Raw genomic sequence first — 27,546 nt, 5'->3', positions numbered from 1 at the left:
AGGACTATTGTTGTGTGTGGCATCAGCAATATATATTTTTAGCGAAACCTTTATAGACCTAAAAGTCCTTTTAAGGACTGTTGTGTGTGGCAGCAATATATTTATTTTTAGCGCACCCTGCGTTAAATAGCGTGCAATAGTTAGGCCGCTGCAGTCAGTGACATTATCTGCACTACATCTCCTGTGTAACCTGTGCACGTCCCAAAAATATCTGTGACATCCAGTGTACTTTTTCCGTAGACGGTGTACGCTACGGACAGTGACATTAACTGCGCTACTAGAGCTGCGTGTGGTTTTGTGGGAGTGATTGCAGGTGGCTGAGTGTGGATTGCAGCAGAGATCATTGAAAGTTAAGTGTTTGTATTCTAGTACTTGCATTTAAAATTGATTATTTTTTTTTTCTCTCTGCTTAATTAAGGCGAGTGCCTGGGGTAACCAGGTGCTATAAATTGAACCACTTACACTCTTCAGAGCCTGCTCTTTCTGAGGCTTGCTCTACTAAGTGGCTTCTTATTAAGTGGAGTTAAAAAACCAGGAGTTTAAGAAAAGGAGTTTGGGAACTAAGGTTGGATATAATTTCCTTGTGTGTTGTTGGCTTAATTTTACGTGGTCCTTCGACTACAGCAGACAGGATCTAAATCATTTATACTGTTTTACTTTTTTACTGTTGTAATCCCCATTTAGTATGTGTTGCACAATTTACAACGCAGTCCAGTGCACATCTTGCATGATGTATGCAGTCCTGGAACAGGAGTTCAAGGGTGTATATCTTTGTTCTAGATGTGAGCAAATTACCCGTTTGGAATCGCAGATCGAGTCTCTAAATGGGCAAGTTGCAACACTGAGAGGCATTGATAATTTGCAAAAGAGTTTGCTTCTCACCGAGCAAGCACTCTTTGGGGTAGATGAGGGGGAGGGTGACAGAGAGGAGGCTGAGGAAAGTGAGGTAGCTAGCTGGGTAAAAGTTAGAAAGCGGGGTAGAGGGAAGAGTGCCAGGGAGGCTAGCCCTGATCTGACACACCCCAACAAGTTTGCACGTTTGGCAGATGAGGGGGATGTCAGTCCGGGGACGGCACTGCTGCAGCCAGACACTTCCTCTGCCAGTCAGGGGAATGTCAGCTCCAGTAAGCAGGGAACCAGGAGAGCAGGGCAGGCCAGACAGGTGCTGGTAGTGGGAGACTCCATTATTAGGGGAACAGATAGGGAAATCTGTCACAAAGACCGTGATCGCCGAACAGTGTGCTGTCTTCCTGGCGCTAGAGTTCGACACATCGCGGATCGGGTTGACAGATTACTGGGAGGGGCTGGAGATGATCCAGCGGTCATGGTCCATATCGGAACCAATGACAAAGTTAGAGGTAGGTGGAGAGTCCTTAAAAATGATTTCAGGGATTTAGGTCAAAAGCTGAGGGCAAGGACCTCAAAGGTAGTATTTTCCGAAATACTGCCTGTACCACGAGCCACACAAGAAAGGCAATGGGAGATTAGGGAGATTAACAAGTGGCTCAAAAACTGGTGTAGGAAGGAGGGGTTTGGGTTCCTGGAGAACTGGGCCGATTTTTCTATCGGCTACAGGCTCTATCGTAGGGACGGGCTGCACCTCAATGGGGAAGGGGCAGCTGTGCTGGGGAGAAAGATGGCTAGAAGGTTGGAGGAGTGTTTAAACTAGGGACTGGGGGGGAGGGTAATTACGTTATAGGAGGGGAAGATAGTGCATATAGAGACCGGGGGCAAGGTAATAAGAATGGGGGAGGAATGGAAGGAGGGACTAGAACAGTTCAGAAGGAAAGGTGTAGGGTAAAAAATATACATAAACCTCTCAAATGTATGTATACTAATGCCAGAAGCCTGACTAATAAAACTGGTGAACTGGAATTAGTGATGTGTGAGGAGGACTATGACATAGTGGGAATAACTGAGACATGGCTGGATGATAGCTATGACTGGGCAGTTAATGTACAAGGTTACAGTCTGTTTAGAAAGGATCGTCAAAACCGGAGAGGGGGAGGGGTCTGCCTTTATATAAAGTCCTGTCTAAAGCCGACAGTCCGAGAAAATATAAGTGAGGGACATGAACATGTGGATTCACTGTGGGTAGAGATACATGAAGCTAAAAACAGCAATAAATTACTAATTGGAGTTTACTATAAACCACCGAATATACCAGAGTCCACAGAAAATCTACTACTAAACGAGATAGACGAGGCGGCAAATCATAATGAGGTGGTTATTATGGGGGACTTCAACTACCCAGATATAGACTGGGAAACTGAAACTTGTATATCTCATAAGGGAAACAGGTTCGTGGCAATAACCAAAGACAATTACCTCTCCCAACTGGTTCAGGACCCGACTAGAGGGACGGCCATACTGGACTTAGTATTAACCAATAGACCTGACAGAACAACAGATGTGCAGGTTGGGGGACACCTGGGAAATTGTGACCATAAAGTAATAACCTTCCAATTATCATTCAAAAGAGCGTTTCTACAGGGAGGAACAAAAATACCAAACTTCAAAAAAGCTAAATTTAGCCAACTAAGAGAGGCCATAGGCCAAACTAACTGGGACAAAGTCCTCACAAATACAGACACAAAATGGGATATCTTTAAAAACATCCTAAAAACTCATTGTGAGAGGTACATACCGTATGGGAATAAAAGGTTAAGGAACAAAAAGAAACCAATGTGGATAAATAGAACTGTAAAGAAAGCAATAAATGACAAAAAGAAAGCATATAAAACACTAAATCAGGAGGGTAGCACGAAAGCACTGAAAAACTATAAGGAAAAAAATAGAACATGTAAAAAATAAATAAAAGCGGCCAAACTAGAGACCGAGAGATTAATTGCCAAAGAGAGTAAAACTAACCCTAAAATGTTCTTCAATTATATAAATGATAAAAAGTATAAATCTGAAGGTGTTGGCCCTTTAAAGAGTAATGAGGGGGGAGTCGCAGAGAGCGACGAGGAGAAAGCAAAGCTGTTAAATATTTTTTTCTCCAATGTATTCACTGAGGAAAATAAACTGTCAGATGACATGCAGAATGTAAAAATAAATTCCCCATTAAAAGTGTCCTGTCTGACCCAGGAAGAAGTACATCAGCGACTTAAAAAGATTAAAATAGACAAATCGCCAGGACCGGATGACATACACCCCCGTATCCTAAAGGAATTAAGTAATGTCATAGCCAGACCCTTATTTCTGATATTTGCAGACTCTATACTGACAGGGAATGTCCCACAGGATTGGCGCGTGGCATATGTGGTGCCAATATTCAAAAAGGGGCCAAAAACAGAGCCTGGAAACTATAGGCCGGTAAGTTTAACATCTGTTGTGGGTAAACTGTTTGAAGGTTTTCTGAGAGATGCTATATTAGAGCATCTCAACGGAAATAAGCAAATAACGCCATATCAGCATGGCTTCGTGAGGGATCGGTCATGTCAGACTAATTTAATCAGTTTCTATGAGGAGGTAAGTTCTAGACTTGACAGCGGCGAATCAATGGATGTCGTATATCTGGACTTCTCCAAAGCATTTGACACTGTACCACATAAAAGGTTAGTATATAAAATGAGAATGCTCGGACTGGGAGAAAACATCTGTATGTGGGTAAGTAACTGGCTGAGTGATAGAAAACAGAGGGTGGTTATTAACGGTACACACTCAGATTGGGTCACTGTCACTAGTGGAGTACCTCAGGGGTCAGTCTTGGGCCCTATTCTCTTCAATATATTTATTAATGATCTTGTAGAAGGCTTGCATAGTAAAGTATAAATTTTCACAGATGACACTAAACTGTGTAAAGTAAATTACACTGATGAGGACAGTATACTACTACAGAGGGATCTGGATAGATTGGAGGCTTGGGCAGATAAGTGGCAGATGAGGTTTAACACTGATAAATGTAAAGTTATGCACATGGGAAGGAAAAATGCAAGTCACCCGTACATACTAAATGGTAAAACACTCGGTAACACTGACATGGAAAAGGATCTAGGAATTTTAATAAACAGCATACTAAGCAGCAAAAACCAGTGTCAGGCAGCTGCTGCCAAGGCCAACAAGATAATGGGTTGCATCAGAAGGGGCATAGATTCCCATGATAGGAACATAGTCCTACCACTTTACAAATCGCTAGTCAGACCACACATGGAGTACTGTGCACAGTTCTGGGCTCCTGTAAGCAAGGCAGACATAGCAGAGCTGGAGAGGGTTCAGAGGAGGGCAACTAAAGTAATAACTGGAATGGGGCAACTACAGTACCCTGAAAGATTATCCAAATTAGGGTTATTCACTTTAGAAAAAAGACGACTGAGGGGAGATCTAATTAATATGTATAAATATATCAGGGGTCAGTACAGAGATCTATCCCATCAGCTATTTATCCCCAGGACTGTGACTGTGACGAGGGGACATCCTCTGCGTCTGGAGGAAAGAAGGTTTGTACACAAACATAGAAGAGGATTCTTTACGGTAAGAGCAGTGAGACTATGGAACTCTCTGCCTGAGGAGGTGGTGATGGTGAGTACAATAAAGGAATTCAAGAGGGGCCTGGATGTATTTCTGGAGCTGAATAATATTACAGGCTATAGCTACTAGAGAGGGGTCGTTGATCCAGGGAGTTATTCTGATTGCATGATTGGAGTCGGGAAGGAATTTTTTATTCCCCTAAAGTGGAGAAAATTGGCTTCTACCTCACAGGGTTTTTGGCCTTCCTCTGGATCAACTTGCAGGATAACAGGCCGAACTGGATGGACAAATGTCTTTTTTCGGCCTTATGTACTATGTTACTATGTTACTATGTTACATCTCCTGTGTAACGTGTGCACATCCAAAAAATATCCATGACATCCAGTGTACTCTTTCCGTAGACGGTGTCCGCTGCAGACAGTGACATTACCTGGGGTACATCTCCTGTGTAATGTTTCCACATCCCAAATACCTGTGACATTCCCTGTAATTTTTTATTAGCCGCTGGTGATATCAGCGACATTATCTGCGGTATATCTCCTGTGTAACGTTTCCACATCCCAAATACCTGTGACATTCCCTGTAATTTTATTTTAGCTGCTGGTGACATCAGCGACATTATCTCGGGTATTTCTCCTGTGTAATGTTTCCACATTCCAAATACCTGTGACATTCCCTGTATTTTTATATTAATCGCTGCTGACATCAGTGACATTATCTGCGGTATTTCTCCTGTGTAACGTTTCCACATCCCAAATACCTATGACATTCCCTGACATTTTTTATTAGCCGCTGCTGACATCAGTGACATTATCTGCTGTATTTTTCCTGTGTAATGTTTCCACATCCCAAATACCTGTGACATTCCCTGTAATTTTTTTTAGCCGCTGCTGACATCAGCAACATTATCTACGGGATATCTCCTGTGTGACGTTTACACATCTCTATATTTAAAATACCTTTTTTTTTTATTTTTTCCGCATACACTTACAAATCCTACGATACTGTACGTGTGACATACTTTCAAGCATATATAACATTTAATATGAAGAAGGCGAGCAGTAAGGGACAGGGAAGTGGCCGTGATGCTGATGGTGCATGCAGAGGCCGTGGCACTGGGCGCGTTGAAAATGTGCCTGCTGCCAGAGCACAAGGAAAACAATTATCCACTATACCTAGCTTCATGTCTCAGTTTGCAGGGCGGCACATGACAACGCTCTCAAAGTCAGACCAATGCGGCCAGGTGGTCAGTTGGATTGCAGCAATTAATGCTTCCAGTCGGTTAAGCACCACCCTGTCTTCCACAAAGTCCAGTCTCAGTAGCCAACTGTCTGGTCAACACAATCCCCACCCTGATCCTCCTTCCTCCCACCATGGAGAGTCTTAGCAAACAAGTGATTCCGAGGAGCTCTTTTCAGCGCCATTCCTTAATTTGGGCCCCTCAACAAGCCTGCTTGAAGAGGGACATAAGATCTTGTGCCCTGAATTCCAAACTCTTGAACATCCACAGTAACAAGAAGATGACGGTGTGGAATGGCAATTAGTGTATCACGAGGTGGATGATGATGATGAGACACAGTTTCCAATAAGTCAACGGCAATTAGTATCTCAAGAGGTTGATGATTAGGATGAGACAAAGTTGTCAATAACTGAGGTTGTTGTTAGGTCAACAAGTCAGGAGGATGAGCAGAGTGAGGAAGTGGAAAAGGAGGTGGTGGGTGATGAAGTCACTGACCCAACCTGGGAAGGTGGCAAGCCGAGCGAGGACAGCAGTACAGAGGGGGAGGGATCTGCAGCACCGCAACAGGCTGGAAGAGGCAGTGGGGTGGCAAAAGGGAGAAGGTGGGCCTGTAATGACCAGCGTCACGCAAAGGGAGGGAAATGGGAAGGCCCTGTCCAAGGGAGAGGGAAAGGTGGTGACCCCTGACTCACCTTGCGGCTGGCACCTGACTGCCCTGACGTCCCTAGACTGGTTCCTCACCCGTACGCCGATTACGTGCCTAAACCCTGGCTTTCCCTAAGATGAGCCCTGTGTAGTGAACAGGGCGGTGGGATCACTAGTCCGCACCACTGACACTAAAGGAAAACACCAAGGAGAGGACAGACAATACAGACAAACATATAATCCCAGGTGGGCAACAACAGCAGACCACCAAGGGCCAACAGGGATCCGGAGGGTAACACTCTGGAACAACAACCAGGGATCTCAGCTACTCATCTCCAGTGGGTCAGTATAGAAGTCCAGGCAGGAAGCTCTATATCTGGCAACCAGAGAAGTGGGAGATGGGAATATAAGGAGGTTGGGATTGCTGGACAAGAAACAGCTGAGGAAGAGAAGCAACAGATCCCTGAGTGAGCCAAAAAGGATTGCAAGGCAAACCCAGAAAGCTACCATTACGAAACAGCACTGTTTTTGTACATCGAACGCGCAGCCACCCGCTGCGACTTCCTGACCCCGGGTATAACGGAGTCAGACGTGGCTCTTGACACCCTCGTGACAGGGCCACACCAAACAGGCCCGCAGCTGTTCCCCAGAGCAAAACCCTTGCTGAAATCTCCCTTGCCAAGGGGTAGTTGTTCCGCAGTCTGGCGCTTTTTTTAAGAAAGTACGGACGACAAAAGAATTGTAATTTTCAACCTGTGCCATACAAAAATGAGCGGGGTGTGAACACTAGCAACCTCACCACCACCAGCATGGTCTGCCACAAGGCATTCAAGCACCGTAATAGGTGGGCTGAACCCCTGGGTCCACAATCTGTGTCTGCGGGTCACAACACTGCCTTGTCTTCCCCTGTGTTACGTGCTGGCCATTCCCCTGTCGAAGGCGTATGCCCGGCTGCCTCCCGTCCTGCACATGTGCCTTTACAAGCACCATCAGCGACCAGATCCACTACCGTGTCCCAGCGCAGCGTACAAATGTCCTTACCCCAGGCATTTGAACGCAAGCACAAATACCCAGCCACCCACCCACCCTGGAAATGATGCCATTTAGGCTTGTGGACACTGAGGCCTTCCACAGCCTGATGTCGGCGGCCGTCCCTCATTACGCAGTCCACAGCTGCCACTATTTTTCACGTTGTGCCGTGCCCACCTTACACCAGCATGTGTCCCGTAACATCATCCGTTCCCTGACCAATGCAGTTATTGGGAAGGTCCACTTAACCACTGACACATGGACAAGTGCTTTCGGCCAGGGACACTACATTTGCCTGACGGCACACTGGGTGAACGTTGTGGAGGCCAGGAGCGAGTCGTGCCCTGGTAATGCACAGGTGCTACCGATGCCAAGGATCGCGGATCCTAATTCCATAAGGGTTTCCGCCACAACCTAAGTTAGTGGCTCCAACCACCACTTCTCCTCCTCCGCCTCCACTTCCACCTCAGAATTATCCTCTTGCAGCCCCAGCCATCAGTCGGTAGCTGGAAGTAGTGTAGTACTGCAGTGGGGAAGCATCAACAGGCTGTGCTTAAGCTGATCTGCTTAGGTGACAAACAGCACACCGCCGCAGAGCTGTTGCAAGGTATAAGAGACCAGACTGAGCTGTGACTCTGGCCAATCAACCTATAACCAGGCATGGTTGTGTCTGATAATGGCCGTAACTTGGTGGCGGCTTTGGAGCTCGGCAAACTCACACACATCTGATGCCTAGCTTATGTCTTTAACTTAGTGGATCAGCAGTTTCTCAAAACCTAAGCCAATTTTTCTGAGCTACTGTTGAGGGTGCGCCACGTGTGTGCCCATTTCCGCAAGTCATCGACAGCTTCTGCCGGTCAGTCAATGCTGCAGCAGCGCTTAGAATTGCCCGCTCACCGTCAGTTGTGAGCCTTTCCAGTCAGCTTCCGCTCTTCACAAGCGAGGACTGGGCATGGCGATAATGCTATTATCAGTGTCACCATCCCACTTCTGTGTGTACTCAAACACTTGCTGCTCACAATTAAGACCGACGCTTTGCATGTCAAAGAGGTGGAAATGGGGGAAGACATTACGCAGGGTGAAAGCCAGACCACCCTCAGTTCGTCTTCTCAGTGCATATTGGATGATGAGGAGGAGGAGGAGGAAGAGGAGGAGGAGCAGGAGATGGTTGCCTCCGCTACAGAGGGTAGTACCCATGGAAGTTTAATTCCATCTGTTCAGCGTGGATGGGCAGAAGAGGAGGAAGAGGATGAGGAGATTGAGAGTCATCCTCCTGATGAAGACAGCGAAGTCTTGCCTGTTGGGACTCTGGCATACTGCTGACTTTATGTTAGGCTGCCTTTCCCGTGACCCACACGTTTTACGCATTTTGGACAACACCGATTACTGGTTGTTCACCTTTCTCGACCCCTGCTACAAAGAGAACTTCTCATCTCTAATTCTTGCGGTGGAAAGGACGAGCAAAATGGTGCAATACCAGAAGATCCTTGTGGAAAAATTGCTCCAAAAATTTCCAGCTGACATCGCTGGCGGCAGAGTAAGTAGTTCCTTTGGCAACCGAGGAGGGAAGACGAGGGGAACACACAGCAGTTCCAACAGAGGCAGGGCAATAGTCCCCAAAGCCTGAGACAGTTTCCTGACACCTCGTTAGCGCACTCACCCTGATGCGCGGCCTACTGTACTACTAAATATGTTGACAGGTTGACTAAAATGAACAATGCCTGGATTGCCCCTGACTTTTCGACTCCACCAGAGGAAAGCGGCTGAACATAAAGTCACTTTAAATGTGTTTTTTATAATGTACGGAATACACTGTATTCCCATGTACCCTTTCCACCACAAAAAAAGGGTATATGGTTCAATCTTCCTTTTCTCGTCCTCCTCCTTTTCCATCATATCAACATGCTTATTAGTCTGCCCTCGCTCCTAATGTTGTAGAGGGTCAGCTCACCTGCACGTGCCCGCATATAATGTTTTACAGGGTCAGCTCACCAACAGGCCCTCACCTACAATCTTTTAGAGGGTCAGCTCATCTGAAGGCCCTCGCATGTAGAGTTTTAGAGGGTCAGCTCAGCAGCAGCCCTCAACTATAATGTTTTATAGGGTCAGCTCACCAGCAGGCCCTTACCTACAATCTTTTAGAGGGTCAGCTCACCAGCAGGCCCTCCCACATAATGTTTTTGAGGGTCAGCTCACCAGCAGGCCTTCAACCATAAAGTTTTACAGGGTCAGCTCACCAGCAGGCCCTCACCTACAATCTTTTAGAGGGTCAGCTCACCAGCAGGCTCTCGCATATAATGTTTTTTAAGGGTCAGTTCACCAGTAGAACCTCAACCATAATGTTTTACAGGGTCAGCTCACCAGTAGGCCCTCACCTACAATCTTTTAGAGGGTCAGCTCACCAACAGGCTCTCGCATATAATGTTTTTGAGGGTCAGCAGGCCCTCAACCATAATGTTTTACAGGGTCAGCTCACCAGCAGACCCTTGCCCATAATTTTTTTAATGGTTAGGTAAGCAGCAGGCACTCGCCCATCATTTTTTAAATGGTCAGCTCAGCAACTGGCACTCGCCCATAATTTTTTGAATGCTCAGATCAGCAGCAGGCACTCGCCCCTAATGTTTTAGATGGTCAGCTCAGCAGCAGGCCCTCACCTACAATCTTTTAGAGGGTCAGATCACCAGCAAGCCCTCGCATATAATGTTTTTGAGGGTCAGCTCACCAGCAGGCCCTCAACCATTATGTTTTACAGAATCAGCTCACCAGCAGGCCCTCACATACAATATTTTAGAGAGTTAGCTCACCAGCAGGCCCTCAACCATAATGTTTTACAGGGTGAGCTCACCAGCAGGCCTTCACCTACAATCTTTTAGAGGGTCAGCTAACCAGCAGGCCCTTTCATACAATGCTTTTCAGGGTCAGCTCACCAGCAGGAACTTAACCATAATGTTTTACAGGGTCAGCTCACCAGCAGGCCCTCGCCCATAATTTTTTCAATGGTTAGCTAAGCAGCAGGCACTCGCCCATAATTTTTTCAATGGTCAGCTCAGCAGCAGGCACTCACACATAATTTTTTCGATGCTCAGATCAGCAGCAGGCCCTCGTCCGTAATGTTTTAGAGGGTCACCAGCAGGCCCTTTCTCTTAATGTTTTTGAGGGTCACCAGCAGGCCATCAATTATAATTTTTTAAGGGTGTATGATGCCCTCCTTTATGTGTAATAAAGGGTGTATTGGAGTACCGGTTCCTTGTAATTTTTGAAAGCCCTTTCAATTAGTGCATAGGCTTTATGATATTAGGAGTCCCACTACCTGAACAATTGTACCACAATGTGAATGTGGCCTTCCATTATGTGATATACAGGTTGTATCGAAATGCCTCTTCCTTGTAATTTTTGGCAGCACTTGTAAATATACAGGAAAGAATGTTTCCTAACAATCTTTCCACTAAAATCGATTTTATCTTCGGTTTTGTGCGTATTATTGTCAATCTGTAAAAGTGGTATACTACTCGGACAACATCGTTCCCAGCAGCGACCTGGGAGTTCAAGATGCATTCAGACATCCTCCCCATGCTGTTTCCAAACCATTTTGGTAGTGTTTCTATCAATTTCACCCTCCCCTCTTCAGATCAGGTGGTGCCTGGTTTAATGCTCGGGTTCTCCAATTGACTTCAATTGTGCTCGGATCGCGCGCTGTTCGACCCGAGCATCCGAACACTTTGGTGCTCGATCAACACTAGCGATGACCACTGATTTTAAGATATATGAGTCTGTTTTAAGTCATATGACTAAAGTTATGCCTAAATTGATTAGTCATTGATCGCATGCTTAGTAAAACAGGCTTTTCATTCTTGGTAAACATTCTAGCTGTACATTTAGAAATCCACAAAAAAATGCACTAAGTTACAGCATAGACCAATAATAATCTGTACACTCATACAAAGTAATGTCACATTACTGTAATTGTTAATACTTTAGATTCTAATATAGGTTTATTTGCTATTAAAAAATGTGCTTTCCATTTGACTTTTTAAATATTAATTGCAAAGTGCTGTAAAGAAATCACAGTTTTCAGTTGGTTACTGTATGTATATAAAATAATCTGTACTTGATGCATATACTGTACTTACAGGTGATGCTGCCGGTCCAGGTGGTCCAGTTTCACCCTTACAAAGAAATAATAGCTTACTGTATAATTTATCAGAATAAATAATTTGTTATCATCCATAAGAATACATGTAAGGGATAACAGAAGATAAATTAGCAGTGTAATAGACTTTAAAAGCTCAAACACCCTTATAGGGGTTATTCAAGAGTCAGACAGCCCTCCCACAGTGGCCGACCTATGGTTTAGTTGAAACTTACCTGGTCCGCGCCAATAGGTTCAGTGCTCCCAGAACATATTCCTATAATGTTGCTCACTCACAAACAACAAAGACATACACAATATAGTCCACAATATATCCACTTTATTGCATAAAAATCCATGTACACAATATATAACAGTATAATGGTAATGATAAAAGGAAAACGACAAATGTATAAGGGTGCCAAAATCATCTGACCTATGGTGCTGCTACTCGCAAAAAGATCTTCCACATGTCAAGTGTCACCATGTCCAGAGAGTGCACACTATAAAACATGAATATCACAAAACGGCCTACCTGTTACTACATGCATGGGTATATCCCTCTGTACGGGTAGATACCTATATCAAGTACACATTTAGGATGTGTATAATAACTATATTACCCAAAACAATGGTACAGCATGAGCCCAGGAATAAACAATGAGGCGGAGAAAATGGAGGAAAAAAAAATAAAAACAGAAAAATGAAAAACCGAAAATAGAAAAGAAGGAGAAAGAAGAAAGAAAGTAAAGTAAAAAGAAGAACCCCCCCAAAAAAAAAAAAAAACACCACCCACAACCTGGTCAGGAGAGCCAATAACACTGTGACCAAAATTTTCCACAAGTTGTCATAATATTATGTGCAATATATACCACAAGACATGATTGGGGGTATATAAAGAGCAGCGCAATTTATGAAAAATACCTCGACGAGCGTTTCGCCTCTGCTTTGTCAGGACGGGTCTTCCTCTCCCTGCTGCACTGAGATCAACATCCATTGATGGGGGGACACGTGACCTCAGTATATATGGGGGGACACGTGACTACAGTAGTAGACGAGCAGGGACAATAAACTTTAATCCCATCTTGTGCAATGCTGACAAGTGTCTCCTGGATTCTTATCAATATTTCCTCACCAGCCACCCACATATGCAATATGTGAAATGTTCGTTGATGTTCTGAATCATTGACCAAGAGTGAGCAGTACATTGAATTGCTGTTATTTTTAGTGGTCACTAAATATTATATAACACAAAATAGTGGCTGCTATAGCAGAGGCCTATTATGCTATAATTGTAACACAGATTTTTAAAGAGGATATCCAGGAATTGATAATGATGTCTTATCCTCAGGATAGGTCATCATCATCACATCGGTGGGTGTCCAAGTTCCAGCACCCCCGCTGAGCAAATGCTTCAGGGAGCTTCTGTGCTCACCACTCTGGTGAGAGCAAAAGGCTCCTGGCAGCTTTCCAATCACAGCACTGTACATTGTATAGTGGCTGTGCATGATATTGCAGTTCAGCCCCATAGACTTGAATGGGGCTGAGCAGCAATTAGGCCATGTGACCAATATACGGTAACGTCACATGGTTTAGAAAGAGGCAGTGGCGCTTATGGAGCATCTGCCTCTTCTAACAGCTAATCTGCAGGGGCCCAAGGTGTAGAACCCACAATCTGATATTGATGACCTATCCTAAGGATAGGTCATGAATATAAATTTCCAGATAATCCCTTTAATGTGATTGGGATGCCAGCTGGCTGTATTCATTATCAGATCCTTTCCTTACTTATATGCTTTAAGTAATAATGTTTAATAAAATTTATATTTTTATGGGAATTGAAATGCTTTTTTTTACTTAGAATATTACATTACAGATCTGTAGCAATATTCTGCATTGTTAACATTAACTGTACGAAGCAATGTGCAAGTCCCTTCTATGGAAACCCCATTATGATATATCAAATACATTTGAATCCTTCATAAATGAATATATTTGAAACTTTGATTGCATTTTTATGAACAATTATTTTCTTTGCAATGAAAATTTTATGGAAAGTGTATACTACCTTTTCTCCCTTGGTGCCAATTGGACCTGGAAGGCCTGGAATACCATCCAAACCCTGTGGGGGAAAAAGTGCATATTTATAATTGAAAACTGTGTGCATTCCTACTGAATTATTAACACAGTGATAATAATGAAAACAACTTAGATGTTCAATACCCTCCAATCTTCATTGCACAGATCACAGTAAGTGGAAATATAGAGACAGGCTGGCACTAAAATGATAAGCAACATCTGTGCATTGGTGGGTGCAAAGCATTAAATCAGCGAGTGTTCTAAATACTAGATATCTGTGCAACTTCTCTTCTTGCTAAAATTACATTAATTTACCATCTGGAAGAAGCATCATTTAGAGTTATGAGATTTTAAATACCCACTTGAATTAAATTAGTGGAGGAATAAATAGTTCTGATTTAGCTGTTAGTTGGCCTTTAACAAGCTCACAAAATGCTTCATGAGGTAAATTGGAAATTTAAGTTCCCTTGTTCATCTATAAACACTTAAAAGTAAAAGCAAATAAGGTTCATCTAGTGCTTGTTTTATTTATAATATTAGTGACATTTGTAGATCAATTTACAGAGATTGAGCAACTGGGGATAGGGAGCAGCCAACCGAACATCTTCAAAACCACTTAAACGTAACAGTAGTCTTCCAAGCCAAGAACACTTTAGTAACCAGAAGGAGAATTTACAGTTATGTAATTCAATGTAAACGTGTCAGCTTCTAATACTAGATATGAAGAAGATCCCAGCAGCCACTGTATAGTCTCACTAGACCTTTGTTTCATTTTATCAGTTGAAAAAGGCTGGGAGGGGCCAAAACGCATCCTGTATATTGTTTGCTGGGATCTTCTTCATTTGAAGTATTGGATTCATCCCTTCCCACTGCAGCGCTTCCAGCGTGATCAAGTGCTGCTGAGCAGCATCTACATAGCTTGTACTACTAGATATTGTGCGCAAAATTACTTATATATATATACTTAAGAGCAAGAGTTAATGTTTTTGTATGTTGGATATGCTGTATATCTTCCTTAGTACTGAATATTAGTAATTAAAATGAATACTTAAAATGCATTATGTTATATAAAGTGATAAAGACTAAAGCTTGAGAAAATGTAAAAAAAATGTATAACCATGGGAAAAAGAAAATGTACACTCCTTTAATTCCTTGTGTTTATTCATCAGGATCTAAATAACAATTTTTTGGTCTTGATTAAATCCTATAAACTAATATATAGCCGCTATTGGCAAAAAAAACCCCACTATGTAGTAATAAAAAATAAAAAATAAAAAACATTTACAAACCAGATGGGGTAAAATAATTACACTCCTCAAATAAGTAAAATATGAAATGGGAGACTGAGACGTAGATTTCATAAACAAATAACTAAACAAAACTAAAGTACTAGAGTTGAACTAATTGATTGTAAATGAATCAAATTTGTTATAAATTTCCCCCAAACTTTGGTTTCCAACAAATTATAGGAACACATTAAAGTTTTTACACCACTATTGTGTCGTAAGTAAAATTGCTAATTATGACCCACGCCATATATGAACCATAATTTGCTACTTTTTGACCTTCTCACCATTGTTCTGAAGTGGCAATAAAATGGGTGGGGCTTGGATGGGGCGGGCTTCCCAACACCAATCAGATTTACTATGACTTCCTCCAGAATCTGGCATAAATTATAGCTCAAGTCTATGCCAGCTCTTGGCTGGTGTACACTTGAGTTTCTGGCACATGGAGCGCCAGAGATGTGACTTATTTATTAAGAGGTATCTGCCCCATAATAAATTAAGTGCACCTTACTCCAGGGCAGGGGGATCAAGACTGGCAAATGGGAACTGTAGTTTTTAAAAATGTTCCCCCCCCCCCTGTGTGTTGTATTTGTCCCTCACAAATCAATTAAAATGGCAACTGTCATTTCACAGTTCAGAAAACAAAGAAGGCATTTTTGACCATTTTTTAACCTGTTTTTAAACAGGCTGCTTGTTACTACCAGCTACCATTCGTTTTCCCATAGCCTCATATGTTGTGTCACTTTGACATTACTAATGCTGTCTTGATTTTAAAGATTCTGAAAAGGTTGGGTAGAATCCTAGGAGACTCCAAAATGTCATGCATGACTTTTCAGGGAAAATGGGGCACTTTCAATTCTGGTTGAATGTATTTGGACCAAATTGACTGAATTGAACATGAAAAACAGTTTGGGAAATTCGCTTATCTCTAATAATTACTTTTCCAAAATAGTGCAGGACCCAGCTAGAAGCAGGCCCTCTTGGACTTAATATTTAACAACAGTCCTGACAAAATAACAAAGGTGCAGGTAGCAGGGCACCTATGAAATAATGACCATAAGATAATACATTTCTATAGGGTATTTTTTCGAGGGGCCACAAAACCATTGAACTTCAGGGAGGTTTAGTTCTATCAGTTTTACAATGCCATTAACTTCACTGAATTTTTTTAATGCATCTCAATTTTTCATTGAGAGAGGTTCTGTACTTACATTATGAGAATAAAAGGTTTAGATATGGGAAAAAACTGTAGATAAAAAAAAGGATAATAAATAACAAGAGGAAAACACTTAGGGTTGGGCAGCAGGTACATATTGATGACCTATCCTCAAGATAGGTCAGCAATATCTTATTGCCGATCTGCTGCTTGAAGAGGATGCAACATTTGTGCAAGATTGCACTGTGTTTCATCTCAGAAGTTTCAGCGGCACTTGTTCCATTCACGAGTGCTTGTGCTAGTCACTCTTTTGCACCAACCTGATTGCACAGACCAATGCAAACTGAACGTGGAAGGAACAAATGTTACGTCCGTCATTCCTCCCATATTTAGTTCTATTGATTATCGACAGCACATTCTTGATTACATATGGAGATGTTCTGCTGATAATCAGGCATCTTCAACCCAAGGAAAGATGTCCATCAGTCGACAAACAAGAATTTGCTGATCAGCGACTCAATTATACTAGCCATTTATAAGGAACAATCGTTTTTATGAATGCTTGTTCACAATAAATGAACTAAACTGAAAATCGAACAGTCTAATAGGGACTTAAGAGTAACTCTAAAATGTTATTCAATTATATAAATATTAAATTCTGCTAAACTGTAAAAATGTGGACCTTTTGAATTGTGTAGGGTGACAAGTACAAAGATGACTTTTTAAACATGTTTTTCTTCACTGAATTCATACAAGAAAATGAAATGTCAAGTAAAATGCAGACAAACTCCCCAATAAATGTCACTTGTCTGACTAGGGAGAACCTTGAAAGATTAAAATGGACAAATCACCAGACCCAGTTGGTATACACCTCATGTTCTCTGAGAATTAATGGGGTCACTTATCAAAATGGTGTAAAGTAGAACTGGCTTTCTTGCCCATAGTAAACAATCAGGCCTGTAGTTTATGGATTCACTTTTTGACTCCTTTTTGAATATTGGCATCACATTTGCTATGTGCCAGTACTGTGGTAAAATCCCTGTCATTATAGAGTCCTTATAGAGAATCTGTCACTAGTTTTAAGCTTCTAGGCAGTGCATGCCGATGAGTCCTGATATTCATGAGCTTCTTGCTTTCTCTGCTCCTCTGCCATGGAGTGACAGTTTTTTCCCCCAACTTAATTAGCCATAGGGGGTTGAAAAAAGCTAGGAGCTTATGAATATTCTGGTATCATCATTACGCAGGTAGAGCTGTTCAATACAAGAATTTAGCAAAAAAGGCTTTGTCATCCTTGAAACATATTACATTATTATTAATATTAATATTACATTATATATTAAATATTATATTATTATAAATATAAAATAATAATTTATGAAGGTAGCTGTAATTTTGTGATGTATTTCTTTGACCTTTTTTGCTCCTATCTTTCATTTTGGGCTGTGGCCATATGACTATGTTTATTCATCTCTTGCTTATTTACTTTGAAGCTATATCCATGCACCTGTCAAAACAGCAACAGGGGTAGTAATAGGGGAGTAACTTGCTGGGTGGGAGGATCTATAAACTCGTTAAGCATTGTTAAGGGCGGTGCTGTTGCTATGGCAGAGAAAGGAGAAGTGCATCATGGTTTTGGTTGAAAACAACTACAGAAAGTGCTAAATACAGGTTGGAAAAAAAACTGTGATTTGTTAAAAAAAAATTAAATTTGGGAAGACTTACATGACGCAAGCAACTACATTATCACACTGGTATAAAGGAGAACTGGCTTAGTTACCCATAGCAACCAATCAGATTCCACCTTTCATTTTCTAAAGGAGCTGTATAAAAATGAAAGGTGGAATCTGTAATTTTAACCTTTCTTTGGTATTTTGGGTAAAGTATTTGAAGGTTTAATAAGAGATGCTAATCTGAAGTACATACATGAAAATAAGTGCATAACTCCATAGAATGGGTAAATGAGGGACTGGTCCTGTCAAACTAATCAGATCTTTTCCATGAGAAAGTATGTTTTATACTGGACTGGGTCACTGGACATCACATATCTTGATATGGTACAACTTAAAATGTTGGTACAGTACATAAAAATTGGATGCTTTGACTGGGGAAGTGGTTGCATGTGGGTAACTATTTGTCTAAGTAATTTGGTCACTGTTAATAGAGGAGTACTTTTCATTATGTATAAGATGTATGATAAAGAGAAATATTGGCAAAAAACCTCTAAGAGAAAGGCATATTTTCTTATTTTTTCCACATTATGTTTTAAGACAGTTGGTTCATCCAATTATTTTACCTCAAAATTAATATTAGATGCCAAGTACAGTATGTTTCTGCCAGAAACAGACTTCTTATTAGTTTTATACTAGTGCTCTGATTTTGCAAGACAAGGAGCTGATTTTCCAGTTCTCTATGATAGGCTCGAGCTATGTAGAATTACAGTGAAGGCCTTCACTGTAACACACTTTTCATGCAAGCACTATGGTTATCATAGTACTTGTGTTTTTGGTACTAATGATATCATCCATGCCTCATAGTCTAGGTGTGGGGGTGGGAATATATACTCGAAAAATTAGAATATCGTGCAAAAGTCCATTTATTTCAGTAATGCAAATTAAAAGGAATTGCATTAATGCAGCTTAAAATTAGAATTTTGTGAAAAGGTTCAATATTCTAGGCTCAAAGTGTCACACTCTAGTCAGCTAATTAATCCATACCCCCTGAGCAAAGGGTACCTCAAAATTGTGACTTTGGGGTTTCATAGGCTGTAAGTCATAATCATCCAAATGATATCAAATAAAGGCTTGAAATATCTCGCTTTGCATGTAATCAGTCTATCTCATATATTAGTTTCACCTTTTAAGTTGCATTACTGAAATAAATGAACTTTGCACGATATTCTAATTTTTCGAGTTTCACCTGTAATTGGCAGTAGAAGAATGAACCCACATTTCTTTAGTTCGGCATAAGGATCAGCAAACACCCACGTACAGTAAATTTACTGTGATTGTCCTGGAGTGGTTAAAGTACCATTAATTCTTTCTTCAGACTACAAACCTAAGAGATATAAACATCTAAGCAAGTACTCTATGTTCTGCTTTAAAGAAATTCTTCATAGCACAAATCTAGCAAAGATCTGAAGTGGAGCTGCTAGATATTCCAGCTTCACGTTTAGAAATAAGAAATTAAAAATGGCTGAAGTCTAAGAACATAAATGTGTCATTTCTTTAGTTTAAAAGTACACCTTAAAACAATGTGAGCAATTTTAATTTTTACCTATTTTTAGGCCGCATTGGTACAGGATAGAAGCAGATATCACCCAAGAAGATTTGTATGCCAGAATCGCTCCTGCTGGAAGCACAGAGTACATCAGCAGGAAACCTGTGGAAATGTTCCTCGCATAAACACTGGGGTCTGACAATAATATATATGCCTCATTTACACATCAGTGTTTTGATCAGTGATTTCCATCAGTGATTGTGAGCCAAAACCAGGTGCAGCTCTAAACACAGAGCAGGTGCAGATCTTTCCCTTATACCATATGTCTGTGGAGGCTCCAATCCTGGTTTTGGCTCACGCTCACTGATGGAAATCACTGACCAAAACACTGACGTGTGAATGAGGCTTTAGATTGCAGTGTACAAGTTATAGCTTGTCTATGGAATAAAATCTAGAGACAGCATAGAAAAGCTTTCCTGCAACTGTCCGACTGTACAAAATTTTTAAACAGAGAGTAGGTTCTCACAAATTCTTGGTTGTGTGAATAGGACCCAGCTGGGATTAGTAACTACACCGTATCTGCATTGTCCAATGGGAATATGGGGAAGTCTGAGTTTTACCTTTTGCCTCAAGAGAGGCTAATATTTTTGCTTTCCACCATATTTTATACTGTGATTATTGGTTGCATCAAATAGGTATATGCTTACCAGGAAGCAAGTGCATACAGAGCAAAATAACAGTGAAAAACAACCAGATACTACTGAAAAGTATACTGCTCTGTGAAAAAGAACCATGATGAAGGAAATTTGCCTTAAAATGGCGGAATCCTGGAGCTCTCCTATAAACAGAGTTCCCCAAAGTATCAGAAAATGTGCTGCTAAGGTGCATTATAAAAAGCCAAATGAATTGGCTTTACTGTATTATTAGCTTGTCCTAGTAGACCTATAATCAGGCTGTAGTACATGTCAAATGATTAACTTTACTGGATTTAAGGTATGTCAGTAACATAGTTTATAAGGCTGAAAAAAGAGACATCTGTCCATCTAGTTCAGCCTGTTATACTAAAAGTTGATCCAGAGGAAGGCAAAATAAAAAAAACTGTGAAGTAGAAGCCAATTTTCCTTACTTTCCCTTCCCGACTCCAATCAGGCAATCAGAATAACTCCCTGGATCAACATTCCATCTCTAGTTGCTATAGCCTGTAATATTATTACACTTCAGAAATACATCCAGGCCCCTCTTGAACTCTTTTAGTGAACTCACTATCACCACCTCCTGAGGCAGAGTGTTCCATAGTCTCAATGCTCTTACAGTAAAGAATCCTCTTCTATGTTTGTGTACAAACCTTATTTCCTCCAGACGCAGAGGATGTCCCCTTGTCAAAGTCACAGTTTTGGGTATAAATAGATGATAGGAGAGATCTCTGTACTGACCCCTGATATATTTATGTAGTGATGGACGAACATCGGCTCGGAAGGCGATCAAATGTTCGCGAATCGCAAGTGGGCCCCATTCACTTTAATGGGAGACGAGCCTGAAAAACCTTCAGTTCATATTTGCAGCCACCAAATACTTAGTAGAAGTGCACAAATAGTCCCACAACATGGACAGTGACATACTAGAGGGGGATCAATGACAAAAATTCCAACAATAAATATGTATCTTAATCAGGGGACTTTTTTATGCATCTTAAAGGGAAATTCTCTGAAAGTGCCCTGTCAGAGCCTAGAAATTTTTTATTTTAGGCCACTGGACTACAGGCCCCAAACATTAGGCATTCACCGGACAGAAAAGATCAAGTGATTATGTGGCCGGAGGTATATCAATGGATATCAATTTTACAGCAGGCCAGTGGACTACAGGCCCCAAAAATTATGCATTCAGCGTACAGAAAAGAACAAGTAAGTATGTGGCTGGAGGTAGATTACACCGTCATTGGATATTAATTTTACAGCAGGCCAGTGGACTACAGGCCCAAAAAATTATGCATTCAGCGGACAGAAAAGAACAAGTAAGTATGTGGCTGGAGGTAGATTACACGGTCATTGGATATAAATTTTACTGCAGGCCAGTGAATTACCGGCCCCAAAAATTATGCATTGACCTTACAGAAAAAATCAAGTGATTATGTGGCTGGAGGTCTATTAGAAGGTCAATGGATATCAATTTTACTGACGGCCAGTACAAATACAGGTCAAATACATATGTTTAAAAGAACTAAAAATATAAAATAGAATAAAAAATATGGCTAACGAAATTCCCCCTCTTGAAAAAAACCCTAATGATAATAGTTGAAACATGTGGTCGTCACAGGAGTTGAATTCCTCCGAGGCCCAAAACATTAGACATTCACCGGACAGAAAAGGCCTTTTATGCCGCTGTATTTACATAAGACAGGGAACATTATTTGTTCTGGGTTGTGGCGGATATTTGTGGGCTGTCATGAGGAAATAAAATTAAACATGGTCGTTCCATGCCTCATTCATTTTTAGAAATGTGACGTAGTCCACACTGTTGTGAGCTAGGCGAGTGCGCTTATAGGTCACAATCCCCCCTGCTGCGGTAAACGTCCTTTCGGACAGGACACTGGAAGAGGGGCAAGCCAAGAGTTCCATGGCAAATTGTGCCAGCTCTGGCCACAGGTCAAGCCAGCACACCCAGTAGTCCAGGGCTTCCTCGCTTCTCATAGCGTCCACATCGACAGTTAACCCGATGTAGTCGGACACCTGTCGGTCTAGGCGTTCCCTGAGGCTGGATCCGGAGTGCAGCTGTCGATGGGTTGGCTGTAGGAATGATCTCATATCCAAAGTGACCAACACATCTTCAAACCGCCCTCTTCTTGCATGCGCTGTTGGATTGGTACCTGCAACTGTTTCTCTGTGAGTGGGAATTCCTCTGCCAGTGCCCGCAAAAGCAGAATGCAGCATTTCTTGAAGCAAGGCCTGGAAGTGCTGCATTCTGACAGCCCTCTGCGATGGTGGTAACATGTCCACCATTTTGTGTTTGTACCGGAGGTCTAAGTATGTTCCAACCCAGTACTGGTCCTTGCCCTTTATTCTTTTTATACGGGGTTCCATCTTCAAACACTTTAGCATGAAGGCCCCCATTTGCACTAAACTGGAAGTGGTGGAGGGGCCTGGCTCCTGCTCATTGCGCAGGATAATGTTGTCCTTGGTCTCCTCCCCCAGCCACGGACAACACCAGGGATCCCAGAAAAGTTTAAAGCATGCTCTTCTTGCTCGTCCTCTGCCCCGGCACATCCTCTTCTGACTCCTCTTTAGTCTCCTGTTTACTTGTCTCAGATGGAGTAGAAAACCCTGGGAATTCATCCACCATTGCGAATTCCTCATCTTTCTGCCCCTTCTCCTCGACAGCTTGATCAACGACATGATGCAATGCACGCTCCAGAATGAGGGCGTAAGGTACGGTGTCACTGACGGCACCCTGGCTGCGACTGACCAGTTTGGTGACATCATCAAATGGCAGCAGAAGTCTGCATGTGTCGCACAAGAGCAGCCACTCACGCGGTGAAAAAAAAAAAAAACTCCCCAGAACCTGTCATGCCGCAGAGTTCATACAGGTAGTTATTAACTGCACGTTTCTGCTGGAGCAGCCTATCAAGCATATACAAAGTGGAGTTCCAGCACGTCGGGCAGTCACAAATCAGAAGTCTAATGGGCAGGTGGTGTCGCCGCTGAATATCAGCAAGCCAGCGGTCATCCGTTGGGCAAGAGGGTTATCCGGCGTCATCATCTTTTTACGCTCGAACATTTGTGCCATGGAAGCCTGCCTTTTGCCAGATAAATGCGACAACGGCACGGTGGAAGGTGGAGTGGAGGACAAATGGGAGGAGAGAAGAGAAGGAGAAGAGGAAGGACGTGGAGTGCCGGGAGTGTGGCTTTGTGGGTTCTGGCGGTGTTGCTCCCACGGGGCTCGGTGATGGGAGGCTATGTGCCTTCTTAAGACGGTCATCCCTAGGTAAGTGTTGGTCTTAGTGCGACTTATGCGTTGACAGCACAGGCTGCAGTTGGCAACAATATTGTCAGTAGCGGACAAGTTAAAAAAAAGCCAACACTGCAGAGCCATGTGCTGGCGTCCTGGGAGCACCAGATGCGACCGTGCATGGTGGATGGCTCGTTCCAGATACATTAGCAGTCTGCTTTTTGCCTCCTAAGTTCTGCCTGCTTCTCCTCCCTATCTGCTGCTCCGTCTCTCCCTCTGAAATACCTTCCTCTTTCTCTCTTGTGGGTACCCACGTGACGTCCATCGACACGTCATCATTGTCACCTTCACCACCACTGACATTAGAGATCTCAGAGTAGGTAGCAATAGTGGGGACCATCCTCCTTGGGCTGATCTGGGTACTGTCATCAGACTGCTGGGTGGTGACCGTTGATTCCTCTTCTTCCAGATCCAATGCCAAGAATGGCTGCGCATCGGTAAGGTCTTGGAATGGATGGGAAAATAATTCCCCTGACTCGAGCGGAGGGGATATGGTGGTGGTGGTGTCTTTGGGGGTGCACACAGCAGAGAGTGAAGAGGGTGCAGATAGAGAGGATGAGGACGGAGCAGACGTGGAAGGCTGAGTGAGCCACTCAACCAACTCTGGTACGTCCTTTGACTTAATCGCACGCACCTTCTGCAACTTGGGCTCCGGCCTGGTGCACCTGCCAGACCCCTAACACCCCTGTGGAATAGCCTGCCTCTTCCTCTGCCTGTGATTTTCCAAATGACCCTGTGACAAAAGTCCCTATAGAAGAGCAGTATTTGTGGAAAAAGGTATATCACACCCCTGCTTCAATCAGGTTTTTTGGGGGGCAACTGTTAAATCACACCAGTAGAAATTATTTGTTCCAATAGCGTTTGTCACTCTGTAGCTGCGGTAATGCAGCAAAACCGCAAACAAATGCTGCATTACCCAAATGCACTATATAGAAAGTATTTTATTGGTATATAACACCCCTGCTTCAATAATTTTTTTTGGGGGGCAACTGGTATATCACACCAGTTGAAATTATATGTTCTAATAGCGTTTGTCACTCTGAGTAGCAGCAGTAACGCAGCAAAACGGCAAACAAATGCTGCATTACCCAAATGCACTATATAGAAAGTATAATATTGGTATTTAACACCCCTTCCTCAATCACTTTTTTTTTTGGGGGGGGGGGCAAATGGTATATAACACCAGTTGAAATTAATTGTTCCAAGAGCGTTTGCCCTTATGTATAGCTGCAGTATCGCAGCAGAAACACACACAACTGCTGCACAATACAAATGCACTATAATATTCTTTCTATGTTAGAAAGTATATTATAAGTATATCACACCCCTCAGTAAGTCACACCTATCGATAGCACACCTATACAAGTACCACCTGTCATGAGTCAAAGTTCTTCACAATGTAAAATAATATGGCGCCGGCGGACAATGCCATATGTTCGCCCGTTTGGCGAACCACGAACTAGCAAAGTTCACAGCGAAATGACCGCCGGGCAAAACGCAAGGCCATCTCTATATTTATACATAGTTATTAGATCTCCTCTCAGTCGTCTTTTTTCTAAACTGAAAAACCCTAATTTTGATCATCTCTCTGGGTACTGTAGTCAACCCATTCCAGTTATTACTTTAGTTTCCCTTCTGTGATTTCTCTCCAGCTCTGCTATGTCTGCCTTGTTCATAGAAGCACGGAACTGTACATAGTACTCCATGTGTGGTCTGACTGATTTGTAAAGTGGCAGGACTATGTTCTCATTACGGGCATCTATGCCCCTTTTGATGCAACCCATTATCTTATTGGCCTTGGCAGTAGCTGCCTGACACTGGATTCTGCAACTTAGTTTGCTGTTCACTAAAATTCCTAGGTTCTTTTCCATGTCAGTGTTACCCAGTGTTTTACCACTTAGTATGTACGGGTAACTTGCATTAATCCTTCCCATGTGCATAACCTTACATTCATCAGTGTTAAACCTCATCTGCCACTTATCTGCCCAAGCCTCCAATCTTTCCAGATCCATCTGTAGCAGTATACTGTTCTCTTTTGTGTTAATTATTTTACGCAGTTTAGTGTCATCTGCAAAAATTTATATTTTATTGTGCAAGCCTTTTACAAGATAATTAAAGGGGTTAACCACTTTCTGGTTACTGTTGACTGATGTGTTTGTGAGAGGATTAGATGGCACTTACTAATATAGCCTTTGTTTAAATTCTGCACCATTTTCTATACTTCATAAGGTATGCCCCCTTGTGAGCAGTCTTCTGTGCTGTCCACACAGAGGTCCTGTCCATTTCAGCAAAGACTATATTGGTAAGTGCCCTATAATCATCTCACAAACACATTGGTCAACAATAGCCAGAAAGTGGTCAACCCCTTTAATAATAAATATATTGAAGAGAATAGGGCCCAATACTGACCCCTGTGGTACCCCTCTAGTGACAGTGACCCAACCTGAGTGTGTACCATTAATAACCACCCTCTGTTTTCTATCACTGAGCAAATTACTTACCCACATACAGACATTTTCTCACAGTCCAAGCATTCTCATTTTATATACTAAACTTTTATGTGGTACAGTGTCAAATGCTTTCGAGAAGTCAAGATCTATGACATCCATTGCTTCACTGTGGTCAACTCTAGAACTTACCTCCTCATAGAAACTGATTAAATTAGTTTGACATGACCGATCCCTCATGAAGCCATGCATGGGGTTATTTGCTTATTTTTATTGAGGTACTCCAAGTTAGCATCTCTTAGAATACCTTCAATCAGTTTACCCACGACAGATGTTAAACTTACCAGACTATAGTTTCCGGGCTCTGTTTTTGGACCCTTTTTGAATATTGCCACCATATTTGCTGTGCGTGAATCCTGTGGAATACTCCCTGTCAGTATAGAGTCCTTAGATATTAGAAATAAGGGTCTGGCTATGACATTCTTAATTTTCTTAGGATACGGGGATGTATGCCATCTGGTTTCAGCGATATGTCTATTTTAATCTTTTTAAGAGTTTGCTATGCTTCTTCCTGGTTCAGACAGGGCACTTTTAATGGGGAATTTTCTTTTACATTCTGCATTTTTATCTGACAGTTTATTATCCTCAATGAATACAGTGGAGAAAAAAATATTTAATAGCTTTGCTTTCTCCTCATCACTGCCTATAACTCCCCCCTCATTACTCTGTAAAGGGCCGACACTAGTGATGAGCGAGCATGCTTGGGCGAATACTTGTTCGGCTCGAGCATCGCTATGCTCAGCACATGGCGGTACTCGGCCGAGTACCACATGTGCTCGAGCGACATGCTCGAGTCTCCTCCCCACACATTTACGTAAAAGTTTCCGTTCGGTGTTCGGCGCTTTCTTGGCGCTTTTTGAAAGGCTGCAAAGCAGCCAATCAACACGCGTCATACTACTTGCCCTACTATTGGCATGGCTGTGATTGGCCAACTGCAGCATGTGACCCAGCCGCTATTTAACCACCTCAGGACCGCCGTACGCAGGATTGCGTCTTTGCGGCGGTCCTGTTGTTCTGGGTGGACGCGCCGGTGCGTCCTCTCGCGAGACGCGAGATTTCCTGTGAACGCGCGCACACAGGCGCGCGCGTTCACAGGATCGGAAGGTAAGCGAGTGGATCTCCAGCCTGCCAGCGGCGATCGTTCGCTGGCAGGCTGGAGATGTGATTTTTTTAACCCCTAACAGGTATATTAGACGCTGTTTTGATAACAGCGTCTAATATACCTGCTACCTGGTCCTCTGGTGGTCCCCTTTGTTTGGATCGACCACCAGAGGACACAGGCAGCTCAGTAATATGTTGCACCAAGCACCACTACACTACACCCCCCCCCCGTCACTTATTAACCCCTTATTAGCCCTTGATCACCCCTGATCACCCCATATAGACTCCCTGATCACCCCCCTGTCATTGATTACCCCCCTGTCATTGATCACCCCCCTGTAAAGCTCCATTCAGATGTCCGCATGATTTTTACGGATCCACTGATAGACTGATCGGATCCGTAAAAATCATACGGACGTCTGAATGCAGCCTTACAGGGGAGTGATCAATGACTGTGGTGATCACCCCATATAGACTCCCTGATCACCCCCCTGTCATTGATTACCCCCCTGTCATTGATCACCCCCCTGTAAAGCTCCATTCAGATGTCCGCATGATTTTTACGGATCCACTGATAGACTGATCGGATCCGTAAAAATCATACGGACGTCTGAATGCAGCCTTACAGGGGAGTGATCAATGACTGTGGTGATCACCCCATATAGACTCCCTGATCACCCCCC

At 42.7% G+C, this 27,546-nt stretch overlaps 1 protein-coding gene across 1 annotated transcript in view; it reads right to left on the bottom strand.

Moving 5' to 3' along the window:
• Nucleotides 1-27,546, bottom strand: part of LOC120998111 (collagen alpha-1(XIX) chain-like) — an 861,475-nt gene that overhangs the window by 199,318 nt on the left and 634,611 nt on the right. The window contains exons 14-15 of the mRNA XM_040428630.1: nt 13,585-13,638; nt 11,518-11,553 (exon numbers count right to left, since the gene is read on the bottom strand). Of these exons, the coding sequence (XP_040284564.1) occupies nt 11,518-11,553; nt 13,585-13,638 (90 nt within the window). The remainder of the gene's footprint in view (nt 1-11,517; nt 11,554-13,584; nt 13,639-27,546) is intronic.

This window comes from Bufo bufo, chromosome 4 (genome assembly GCF_905171765.1).
Source record: "Bufo bufo chromosome 4, aBufBuf1.1, whole genome shotgun sequence".
Lineage (NCBI taxonomy): Eukaryota > Metazoa > Chordata > Amphibia > Anura > Bufonidae > Bufo > Bufo bufo.
Note: the sequence above shows the minus strand (reverse complement) of the source record. Positions and strands in the feature narration are given on the sequence as shown.